Source organism: Rhinolophus hipposideros (genome assembly GCF_964194185.1).
Source record: "Rhinolophus hipposideros genome assembly, chromosome: 5".
NCBI classification, from domain to species: domain Eukaryota; kingdom Metazoa; phylum Chordata; class Mammalia; order Chiroptera; family Rhinolophidae; genus Rhinolophus; species Rhinolophus hipposideros.
In genome coordinates, this window is record NC_138051.1 from 45,691,006 (window position 1) to 45,704,142 (window position 13,137).

The 13,137-nt window shown below is 36.8% G+C and overlaps 1 protein-coding gene across 1 annotated transcript in view; it reads left to right on the forward strand.

Annotated features, from left to right (window-relative positions):
* Positions 1-12,381, forward strand: part of AP4E1 (adaptor related protein complex 4 subunit epsilon 1) — a 53,276-nt gene extending 40,895 nt beyond the window's left edge. The window contains exons 17-21 of the mRNA XM_081049983.1: positions 248-503; positions 4,760-5,317; positions 6,687-6,877; positions 8,390-8,547; positions 9,560-12,381. Coding sequence (XP_080906109.1) covers positions 248-503; positions 4,760-5,317; positions 6,687-6,877; positions 8,390-8,547; positions 9,560-9,720 — 1,324 coding nt within the window. The 3' untranslated portion in view covers positions 9,721-12,381. The remainder of the gene's footprint in view (positions 1-247; positions 504-4,759; positions 5,318-6,686; positions 6,878-8,389; positions 8,548-9,559) is intronic.
* The last annotated feature ends 756 nt before the right edge of the window (positions 12,382-13,137 follow it).

The following is a 13,137-nucleotide window of genomic DNA, read 5'->3' on the forward strand; positions in this document are numbered from 1 at the left end:
TAAATGGTCTGGTATTTTTAACGAAGTCTAGAGTTCTGTTGCCTTAAATCATTTGGCTGGAGGGTGGGGGGGAGGTTGGCTGTAACTAAAATAAAATCTAGAGATCTAGGTTTTACTTTTGGCATATAAAATATAACATGAAAACTGTTTCTAAAAGGCAATGGCAATGACGTGTTTTTAAAAAATGCTTCAAGAAAGTAACTAGCAATTATTTAAGGTGAGTTGATTTCATTATCAATCTCCGTAGGACAAATAGCTTGAAGCTGGAAGGCATAAAGAAATTGTGGGGGAAAGAGGGCTATCTTCCCAAGAAGGAAAGCAAAACTGGTGATGAAACTGAAGTTCTGCCTGTTCCCCAAGAGAGTGTAGTCATGGAGAATGTAGATCAAACTATAACAAAAAAGGATCAATCTCAAGTTCTTGCCCAATCTAAAGAAGAAAAAGAAAAGCAGCTGCTGGCATCATCATTATTTGTTGGACTAGGATCAAGTACAATCAATTTGGTAAGTAGTCAGTTATATTCCTCTGAGAATCTGTGTCCCCTGTTTTGTACAAAAATACTGGCGCTGTATAAGTTTGTGTCCGTCATCTATACAAATGGTGGGAAATGGTTTCCTCAGCTCCAGTGTGCCACCAATGACACGCCTTTTGTATTCCTGAAAAAGAAAATCTAATTAGCTCATCCTGAGTCAGGTGTTCTCTTGTATCCAGTCAGCTGGGCAAGGGTCAGGGTCCAAATAAAGTCACAAATATGGCCATGGGTAGTTTCACCCCTGTGGGTGGAGGACAGCTCTCAATGGGAAAGGGGCTTGATGGAAATAATGTCAATAATAATAGTTCAACAATATTGATATGTCTATGTAAAAAGTACTTCTCAAGATGGTATTTTTAATAGTGAAACATAGGAATCAGTTTGGAGAATTGGTACATAAATTCTATTAGTTCAGAATATTATTCAGCCATTAAAAATTATATACTGTATTATAAAATAAATATATATATATTAAAAACAGAATATACCATTTTATTTACACCTTGCCTATAACTTAAAAATGTTTTGAGACTGAAAGGAATTATATAAAAATGAAAACAATATTCAGGCATTATGATTACGATGTTTTTTCAAAAGTGTTTATGCTGATATGTTATTGTCATAGTAAAAGAATGAAAAATTGGAGTGAAGGACAGGTGCTATTTTTTAGCATCTGAGAATTCCATGTCATATTCCATTTGGTGGGCTGATGAACTTACCTCATGCAAACTTGTGATTAGAGCTACGTGTTTATCAGTTTTACATCAGCCTAGTTCTTTCCGCCTCCTTCCCTTGGTGGAATCTTCCCTCCATCCCTATCAACACTAGACCAGACCAGGCTACACCCTTTGCCTGTCTTTCTCTCGTTTCCAGATCCTATTTATGTTAGACTTGATTTTCCCTCCTAAAAAAACCCAAATTCAGCCTTAAAGTATCAATAAGTAATGTATCTTAATGCTATCTCACCCAATATTATCCGTTCAGCAGCACAGTAATTGATTTGGATCTTTAAGGTGTTCCAACAGACTGTGACAAGGGTACCAGTGGCTGCTCTGGCTCTGATGGGGTATGTTCTTAGTGATCAGAGTACACCCAGATCAGATTGCGTCAAGGTCAGCATGCACCCAGGCTTAGATAGGGCCCTGATTTGTGAACCTCATTACTGAGGTTAAAGGATTCCTGCCTTCTCAACAAAGTGCACAGCTGTCAGATTCTTCCTCAGGAGAACATTCAGAGGGACAAATTAATTATCAGACTTTGTGGTCATCTTAAAATCAGAAATGTAATAACCATGTTCTTCTATTTATGTACGCTAAATCCTTTTTGGGTTGCCCCTTATACTTTTCTTTTCCCCTCAGCTATCACTAGAATAGTTTTAAAAAGCAAAAAAGAGTACATTTCCCAGTTTTAAGGGACCCTGAGTTCTGTGAGGAACTGTTTGTAACTCAGATGGCATTATGCAGAACGGAGGGGAAGCAAGTGATTACATGAAATTAGCATGTGTCCTGTCACTCCTCATCCACAACTTTTCCTTCGTCACGAGGGCAAAGCAGACAGGATTGGCACTGAGTGGATGTGCTCCATCTACAGCATGACTCCTTTTGTAACTGCTTTTCTCCAGCCATCCTATTCCCTGCCAGTTTTTCTTTAAGGCTCTCAGAAAAAATTTTGTTTAAGGCTCTCAGTTACATAGATCAAGGCTATATTGATGTATTTGACTTTAATTAGTTTTATTTTAGGTCTGTGATCTATTTTTAGTTAACTTTTTTTACATCGTTCACTGTGTCAAGAATCTAGGGTTTTTTTACATTTTTCCCCCCTTCACCTTTTATTTCATCTTCATTTTTAAAAGACATTTTCTCTGGGTAATGAATTCTAGGTTAACTGTTTCTTTTGTTTAAGTATTTTAACAAAGATGTTACTCCAGTGTCTTCTGCCTTATTTAGCTTCTCATTAACAGGAGATTAAAGCAAAGGAAAAGATCATTAAACTTGAAGACAAAATAATAAGAAATGAAACAGAAAGAAAAGACAAAAAACAAACATGAAAAAACTGAGAGCATCATCAGTGACCTGAGGAACAATATTGAGCAGTCTAATATACAGCAGTCTTCCCTTATCTGGGGGGGATATGTTCTAGGAACCCCAGCAGATGCCTGAAACTGCGTATTGAACCATATATATATATATATGTGTGTGTGTGTGTGTATATATATATATATATACACACACATATATATATACATGTATATATATGTGTGTGTGTGTATATATATATATATATATATATATATATATATATACATACACTTTTTTCCCCATACATACATACCTATGATAAAGTCTAATTTATAAATTAGGCACTGTAAAAGATTAACAATAATAACTAATCATAAGATAGAACACTTGTAACAATATACTATAATAAAAGTTACGTGAATGTGGTCTGTTGGAAATATCTTGTTGTGCTGCACTCACCCTGCTTGTGATGGTGTGAGATGAAAAATGCCAAAGCTAGTCCTGAATTTGTAAAACCATCCTTTACTTGCAGTAAATTGCTTGGTGTCACTCGCTTCAGGTGATCCCTTACTGAATTGAAGTCTTCATTTAGGCTCAGTGCTTTCTGTTGCAACATGTAGCTATCAATCAAAACATATTTTCTGCTTCATGTCTTCCATCCTGAATTTAATGCCTTTTCCATCTTAACTAAGCACGTATCGCACACTGTGGCTGTAACTTTTGTAGTGAGAGTTGTGACAGCAAAACTAGCATGAATTTCTTTTTCCTTCTCCACAGTTTCATGGATAGAAGATTTGTTCTTAGCAACCTCAGCATATGATTTTTTTCTTTCCTTATTAAGTCGAGAACTTTCATCTTTTCACTTAAAGGAAGCACTTGACGCTTTTCTTTGGCATATCCAAATTGCCAGCATCACTACTCTTGCGCTTTGGGGCCATCATTAAGTAAAATAAGGGTGACTTGAATACAAGCACTGCGATACCAGGACAGTCCAGGATAACCCAGATGGCTACTAAGTGACTAATGGGCAGGTATCAGACACAGCATGGAGACGCTGGACGAAGGGATGATTCACGTCCCAGGATGGACAGAGTGGACAGTGAGAGATTTCATCACACAACTGAAAGCAGCGTGTAATTTAAACGTACAAATTTTTATTTCTGGAATTTTCCATATAATATTTTTGGATTGCGGTTGACCGCAGGTAACTGAAACCATGGAAAGCAAAACCACAGATAAGGGTGGACTACTGTATGTCTAATTCAGGTCCCAGGGCTACTTGAATGGAAGTGCTTCCCCCACTCCCTCCCCTGTTTTTGTGTTAATACAATGTTAGTTATTTTTTGATAACTACTAAATGGAAAGGCAGGGGACAGACTCTTCTGCTGAGAATGGGAAGAGATGTGGGGAATTTAGGGAGTGAGAGGGAACTAGAATTCTGGTTAACTAGAATCATGTGAAGGGTGACCACATAGTGACCTCCCCCCTCCCCCAGGAGGATGGAGGCATGAACTTGGACTTCGAGTAGTGCTGATCTCCTGCACTGATTCTAGATAGACTTTTTGGGGCACAGATTGGCAGGCCACTCCTCAGGAGGGTTAGCTCAATGATGGCAAGTTGCTGTTCCCATCTCGAGTTTGTAGCAAACATCACTGGTTAGTTATAGAATTCTTTCTCGGTGTATGCTCCCGTCAGCCACTGCCAGTTGATTCTTGAGGTAAAATCAGTTTTTCTTCCCTGCTTATTGACTCCCAGGCCATGAAATCATGATTATTATGGATAACTGAATCAGAATTGAGCCATTCTTGTATTTGGGGGTGTCTTAGGCTTCTCCAGGACAACTCTAGGGACTCAAAAATTGACTAGGTTTCTCATTGTTTTTAATTTGTACAATTCTGTACTCTAGTATTCTGAAATCTGCCAAGTTTTTAGAATTGTTCACATTTGACTTTTTAACCTTATTTCTTTTTCCGATTTTATGTGTTTTTAATGAGAAATAAGATTTAGTTAATAGTTCAAAGTTATGTAGCTGTCAGAATTTCAGGGCTTTAACATTTTGTTCATCTCTGATTCTTTTTAAATCCATGCTTTATAGATAGAACTTGAGCAAGTTAGTAAATTGCTCACTTGAAATTATTGAAAAATGTTTGAAACCCATGACTAGAAGAATGACTTTTTTTAATATTATTATGATGTTTCATTTTCACAGCTAGGAAAAGCAGATACTGTCTCTCACAAGTTTAAAAGGAAATCGAAAGTTAAGGAAACCAAAAGTGGAGAAACAACCAGTGCTCATAATACAACCTGTCCTTCCTTTAGTTCTTCATCAAATGTGACTTATGAAGAAGATTATTATTTGGATAATTTGCAGGGTAGAGAAGACAAAGAATTAAAGAAATTCACTCTCAATTCAGAACTTTTGGATTCTGAGTCACTCACAGAACTGCCCTTGGCTGAAAAACTCTCAAATTGCAGGCTGTCTACACCTTCGTTGTTTGCTGATAACAGCATGGAAGTTTTTCACCCTCCTCCATCCGCAGCAGCCTCAGTTGCCAGTGAAATCTCTTTAGCTTCTTCTTTGTTGGAAGAAACTACTGAACACGTGCATTCAGATCTTATGGAGGTCTGTAACAATGAAACCGTGTCAGTGTCTTCTTACAAAATTTGGAAAGATGATTGTTTATTGATGGTCTGCTCAGTTTCTAATAAGAGTGGTTCAGAACTGAAAAGTGCTAACTTAGAAATTGCTCCTGCAGAAAATTTCAAGGTAAGCCAATGAATGGTTCATTATTTCTTCCTTAAATAGACAATGCTCATTTACTGTCTCTGCTGTTGACTTGTCTAATGGTTTATACATTGTTTCTGTATTATTCTTTCCTCTTTAGCAAAATAAGTAAAAGATGTGACAGATTTTATTATATTTTGAGTAGGAGTGAATTATTTAAGAGAGACATGGACACATAATAAAGATTGTATTGGGGTAGGCTGTAAATATAACGTGAGTTTCAGTAGAGCGCAGCGGTTAAGAATGTAGGCTCTTGACTCAGACTGCTTGGCTTTGAATCTTGCTTCTACTGCTTATTAGCTGTGTTACATGGTCAAGTTATATAACTGCTTTGTGCCTTAGTTTTCTCACGTTTAAAGTGAAGATATTAAAAGTATGTGTGCCTTTGCATTATACTGAGTGCTCAGGCAGCAATTCTTTTTCCTCCCTAACTCCGACTGCCATTGGGATTTTTTGAAACGTGCTAATTGAATTATTGTATGCATGTCCTTGGTGGACTTATAATGAGATTTGATTAGTAGATCAGCATTCCACAAAACTGACCCAGTGTCTTCTATGAGCTGGAATGTGTGGAATGGGATATTACCTGGGCCTGACCAGGGCAGAAGTTCCCGACTCTAGATATGCGTTAGAATCACCTGTGGAATTTAAAACAAAACAAAACCCAAAACCCAATCCGGTTGCCTGAGCTTTATCACCAGACCTCAAGTAAAGGTGGAGAATGAGAAGGGAAGACGTGTGTGTGTGTGTGTGTGTACGTACAAACACTGGGGGTGCCAAAAAAATGTATACACATTTCAAGAGATGTTAACACCTTGGTCACCGTTGCTCAAGTAGTAATTTGCCATAATCAGAAGTGTCTGGACGTTGATGGTAACCACTGTGAGCACCTCTTGTAATTGCAGAAGTCAAACGTGACTTTTATTTGTCCTTTGTTATTGGTATATATTGAGTATTGCGATTTTAATACAGTTTTCCTTTCTTAAAATGGTTATACATTTTTTTGGTACCCTGTGTATATATATTTAACTCTCCTAGCTTTAAGAATCTGGTGCCAGCCAGGATTAAGAGCCACAAAACTAAAGTTTAATAAATTTTTTGGTTCTTAAATTATACAGAGGTTTTCATTGTAATGCCATTTGTTACATAATTTTGAACTGTATACTATGCTTAATTATGTGTGCTAGTGAGTGTTTCTCAACTTAAGTTGTCAGTCGTGTTCATAATGTGGTTTGTTATTAACATCTCACAATAGTTTGCTTTTATACCATTTAAATTAAATAGAAAATTGGTATTCATATGATAGTCTGTGTTGAACCTGTCTTCAATACTGTCATTACTTTATTTACAGGTCACCGAGCAACCTGGATGCTGCTTGCCTGTCCTAGAAGCAGAGAACACCAGAAACTTTCAGTATAGTGTGCAGATGGAAAAACCTTTTACAGAAGGGAATCTTTCTGGTTTTATAAATTATCAAATGATGGACACTCATGCGGTTCAGCTTGAATTTTCAATAAACTTATCACTATTAGATTTCATTAGGTAAATATTTTATGGAATGTTAATTCAGGTTATTTATTCAGTTAGCAGACATTTATTAGGCCTCTTTTGTGGACAGAAGCACTATCCTAGGTGCTAGAGAGTATAACAATTCAAAAGTAGACACAGTTCCTACCTTTGGAGAGTGTCCAGTCTAGGGAGGAGACATTGAACAATCATACAAATGCATATACGAGTATAATTGTGATTTGTGCTATGAAGAGAAAGGAAGTGGTACAATGACTGATTATAGTTTGGGACCTGATTTAGGTTGGGATTGGTTAGTGATCTTGGAAAACTTCTGAGAGAAACTAATATTAAAGTAAAACTTTTAAAGATTGTGCATTGCTTTTTTTAAAAAAAGTTTTTAAAGTTTCTCTCATTTGTATTTCATTGATTTGATTAATTCGTTCATAAAATCTGTTCATTGAATTTTAGAGAGTTGCCAGAGAATTACTCAACAAAGTTATTAAACTTTTATTAGACATACAGTAAGTGTTTAGCATTATACTAGACACTGTGCAGTGTTACCAAAATAATCACAAATGACCTTGTAACTTTTCTGCTCTCAGTTAGTGTTATAAATATTTTGTACTGTATTCACACATTTTTTAAAATGAAAGCCGCCTGAACCAAGAATGCAGAATACCAGTGATTATCTGTAAAATTGTTTTAATCTCCACACATCCACTTGTGTTATAATTTTTGCTGACGCTTTAAAGTCTTTTAGTAAGAACATGTCTGTCAATCTGTCAAAGAGTATTTATGCCTGTGTAGCTATATAAGATAGAATCCAGCCTTCAAAAAACTTACATTCTTTGACTATGAAGGTATATCCTATGGTGAGCATTTTTAACCCGAAGAAGCACAATATACATAACACAAACAGTTCTTTTGTGTGTATTAATAAAATCCTCTGTATCTTTAAAAATATTTTTCCTAATTATAAAATCAATGCGTACTTATAAAAATTCAAATGCTATCGAAAAATATAAGTACAATATAAAAGTTTGCTTTAATCCCACCCCAAGATACCCATGTTTACTATTTAATCTTCAGTCTCATGAACCATTTTTAAAATACTTTTACTAAAATCCTTTCTGTTGGTATAAATTACTTAAGGTACTGGGTCTTCGTATTCATACTCTTGCACGTGACTTTGATAGAGTTTCTCATTATTCACAAATGCAAAGTGTACGTTTCATATTATATTTGAATGATTCATGAAATTACTTTGTAAAATTTAATGAAATCACTAAATCTCAGAAAAAGAGAGAACTGGGTGATTTGTTGAAAAGATATTTGCACTTTAATAACATCTCCTTTGATTATTTTCATCAGGTTAGAGGATGGTGGTCAGCATTTTAATCATGTTAGGTTTAAAAACATAAGTTTTGTGGGACGCAGATTTACAATGATTGTTTTATCTCCATGTGTCATTTGAAATGTATATTTATTTGTTTAGAATAATTTCATTCTTTTTGACATTAATCTAATTTTAAAAATTATTTTCAGGCCATTAAAAATCTCAACTGAAGACTTTGGCAAACTCTGGTTATCCTTCGCAAATGATGTGAAGCAAAATGTAAAAATGTCAGACTCTCAAGCTGCTCTGCCTTCTGCCCTAAAGACCCTGCAGCAGAAACTGAGACTTCATGTTGTTGACATTATAGGTTCGTAGTTATGAAAAGGCAAAACTGTGTTTATAAGGGCTTTTTCACAGTCAGAACACAAATCAGCTCTTACAAGTGTCAGATTTCTTAGAGCCGTATTTCTTGTTAAGAGTATTTTTCAGATGAATCTGTTCTTCAGACTTAAAGAATTTTTTTTGTGGTAAAATATACATAACAGAATTCACAATTTTAACCGTTTTTAAGTGTACAGGTTAGTGGCATTAAGCACATTCATGTTGTTATGCAACCATCACCATGGACTCCTGCACTTTTTCTTCTTTAACTAAAACTGTATCCATTAAATACTAACTCCCCATGTCCCCTCCCTTTCCAGCCTCTGGCGACCACCATTCTGTGTTCCTTCTCTATGAATTTGACTACTCTAGGTACCTCCTATAAGTGAAATCATACAATATTTGTCCTTTTGTGACTGGCTTATTTCACTTAGCATAATGCCTTAAAGGTTCATCCATGTGTCAAAAGTCCCTTTTTAACCCTGAGCACTACTCCATTGTATGAATATACCACATTTACTTACCCATTCGTCTATTGGACACTTGGCTTGTTTCCACTGTTTGACTATCGTAAGTAATGCTGCTGTGAATATGGGTGCACACACGTCTGTGTTCAAGTTCCTACTTTTAATTCTTTTGGTCATATGCTCAGGAGTAGAATTGCTGGAGCATGTGGTAATTCTGTATCTAAGTTTTGGAGAAACTGTCAAATCGTTTTCCACAGCAACTGTACCATTTACATTCTCACCAGCAATGCCCCAGGGTTCCAATTTCTCCACATCTTCACCTACACTTGTTATTTGTTTATTTATTTTGGTAACTGCCATCCTAATGGTGTGAAGAAGCATTCCATTGTGGTTTTGAGTTGCATTTCCTTAATGATTAGTCATATTGAATATCTTTTCATGGGCTTATTGGCCCTTTATATATCTTCTTTGGAGAAATGTCTATTGAAGTTCTTTGGACTTAAAGAATTTTTAATTTTTGTTTTGTTGTAGGCAACGAAGGGCTGTTGGCTTGTCAGCTGCTCCCATCCAGCCCCTGCTTGCTGCATTTCCGAGTGCATGGTGACGTATTAGCCCTCTGGTTCAGGTCCTCCTGCTCCCCTCTTCCTGACTATTTACTGTATCAGTGTCAAAAGGTGATGGAGGGCTCCTAGCAGAAGCTCTGCTTATATTTTACTCCATCAAAATAAATGGTTTACACAGATAAATTTATTTACCAAAGTAAAAAGAACTCATGGTACTGTTAATGAAAATGGGGATTATTACAAATGGTGGTGTTATGTGTTGTCTTTATGATTCCTGGTCAAGAAAATCATCAAGAAACTGTATCTCTAACCTTTTACTCAGGATTGTACAGTATGTTTGGGTCTCAAAGAGTGACCTAAGCTAATGTTACAAACTACTAATGATTTATATATCACTTAGTGTAGAGGGACTGAAAATATTTATTTTGTTATAAGTAATTTTATAGCAAATTTACTCTAGTGCTAGCAGATTTGCAGTAAAGCCAAGTCTGAGTTCTCTGCATTAATGGAGGGGTGACATGGAATTGATCCTCCCAAACCTAATTCATATTTGGCTTTGGAATGCAGCAAATGCTCTTTGGTGGGCAAGTTAGTCCTTTCAGTTCTATTTTGCTTACGTCAGTGTTGCGCTAAGTTGGCACAGCATACACTAAATTCAAGAGATCCATGAGCATGCTGGGTATTGGTGGATCCAGTCTGTGATACAGGTTGTATTACAGATAACTTGTTGTACATAATGGCAGATAATTTGGCTACAGAATTTGTCTGTTTTCCACTTGCATTTATTTTTAAAATTGAGTAACTATATCCTTATGTTAAAAACTCAGAACCATTTACAAAATACTGTCATACAGAAACAACACCCACAAGAGCACGCAGTACCAAAGCAAACAGATACAAGAGGACTTTTTCAGTTAGGACAAATACCTTAGTTACCACCTCGGTTCTTTTGGCAAGTTAAAATTTGTGATTAGAGTATAAATGGCGAAACCGTTGTTCCTGGCCTTTGAATCCACTAACACTCAGTGGATGCAACCAAAACAGTGACTCAGTGTACCATACGGTTTCTTCAGTAAAATGTATCATTTTCATGGATGGTTGTGCCTATGTGGCCGCTGTCAGGACTGTTATCAGACTAATAGGAATGATGGACCAGAATCTTGAGATTGTACATTCACATTAAAAGCTGAAATTCTGTTTTCTAAAACCTTATGGTGCTGTGGAAATATTTCACTTTTTCTGATACTTCACCATAGAGACTATTCAGGTAATGTAGTTTTAAATCATCGCAGTAAGTACTCTGGTTAATTGGTGTTATTTGTCACCCAGATGTGGAATTCTGCTTTTAGGGGATCTCATTAATCATAGCTGGTCTGAAAGATGCTAAGGTGATTTCGCCAGAGCTGATAGATTTCATTAGTCATTTGTGTCTAGCATATTCCTCCCTAAAAACAAAACAGTATTTTTTTAAATTAATGTTTAAGTTATTCATTTAAAAAATAACACCTTGTTAATTTCATGCTTTTAAAAATACAGTGAAACTTTTCTCTAAGAGCAGGGTAGAGTGATGAATTTCCTGTGTAGGTTTCTCCTTTTGAATAGAAGATGAGATTCATCGTCAAGCTCCCAGTGGTGTTATGGTGAAGGGAATGTGCTGTCTCGGGGGGTATGGTGGACACTGGTGGCTCGACTCATCAGCTTCCTCTGTCCTACCTGTGTCAATAGTACCCCCACCTGATTCTGCTGTTAGTCTGGCAAAGAGATAGGAAGCACCCTTTCACTTGTCAGAGGAATGCAGCGTGTGGCAGAGGAGGTGCTCCCGGATCTTTATAGCCTTACTTCCAGGTGTTTGCATGGCCATTGAGGCTGGAGCAGTGGATGTGAGGTGCCCAGCAAGTAGGTGCATAGTATCTGGGAGATATTACAGTGAGCTACTGCTTTGTTACAAGGGTGTTCATGAGTGGCAGCAGCTGTTGTCATGAGAGACATGCCTGAACTATAGAGCTATCTGGTGGTGGGAGACATGTAATAGTAGGTTAGGGCTGGGAGCATGATTTGGGGTCTGCCAAAGGGAACATGGTGTCACTTTTGTTCTTTTTGAACTCTCTAAATAAAAAGTAAGGTGACAGGATTTCTATATTTTTATGGTTTTAAAAACAACAATAGTAGGAAAGATTTTAAAGAACTTCAGAGCAGTCGGTATATATTCTGCCTAAACTAATTCAGTGTTTTAAGTTCTGGGCCAGGCATCTTGTGGAGAAGGCAGGTGGCAGCAAGGGTGAGTCTGGGGAGAATAAAGGGAAGACAGAAAAGTCTTAAGACCAGGTGGAGGAAGGATCAAGCTCAGGGGAAAGTGGGCCCCGAGTAAGGGTCCTTCTAAAACAACTGCAAGAGGAGGCTGAGCAGTTCCCAAGTGCTTGTGTGCCAAGCATGCCAACCACAGCATATGCTCTGCAGAGGAGCACTATTTTAAACAATATTCTATCATCTACCAAAACAGTTGTGGTAAAAACGCAGTATTTTATTTTTTTCTTTATTTTATTTCATGTCAATAATATTTTAAAATATTGAGTGATTTGTCTTAATTTTTATGGATAAATGTCGTCTTTGTCTCATGATTGTGAGCCACTAAAGTGCACTGAACCCATGCACATGTCTTTAAGGTGTTTTAGGAGGGAAAAATGCAAGTGAATAATAACAGACATTAATGACCTTATTTTGGAGTTGAATTCTGTAATTTGAAACAATTCAGTTAAACGTGTAATAAACACAAAGTGATCTATACTGTTCTTTGGTCTATATATTTTTTTATTATCTAAATAGCTGACTAATGAGTAGTAGTATTCAGTAATTTGATAAGCATTAGCTAAAAAGCAGAAGCAATTGGAATGGGATAAAAAGAGTAATTTCCTCATTATGGTCCATAAGAATCTAGTTTAACTGGTTATTAAAGATAAGGATATTGCTGTTTTTGTATTATGTTCAGAGAGAACTTTTGGGTTTCAGACATGTTAGAGTACGGATTGCTCCTCAGGTACCTGTCCATATCCCTTGCTTTCATTTTTGCCTGACCAGAGCATTCCAGAGTGTTCTGTTTCTATAATGCCCTCTCTTTACAGCTGCCTCAAGATGCAAGAAACGTGGTAAGTCAAATGGAGGCTTAGTGACCAAAGACTGGGAATCTCCAAGTCAGCTCTGCACTGTGTATCCTAAAACACAAAGCTAGAGCAGAAATGGCTTTGAAATCTCACTGATTTATACCTCTTGCTGGCTAGAATGTGTAGTGGAAGAAAGTTCTGAGACTTGAAGCCCCATCTTCGGTGCACTGAAGTAAAGGAGGTTTAAATGCATCATAAGCACCACAGTAACTGAAAAGAAGGGAGTCTTGAAGGGAGTGGTAGCCTGCAGCCAAATGGGTCTAGGGTTAGTGATTGTATGAAAGTTACTTGTTTATGGGTGTGTATAATGAGAGACTTGAGTTTTTTATGGTTAGGAACCATCTGTATATTTTAATGTCCCTTTTGCCTGGTACATAATAGGCATTCA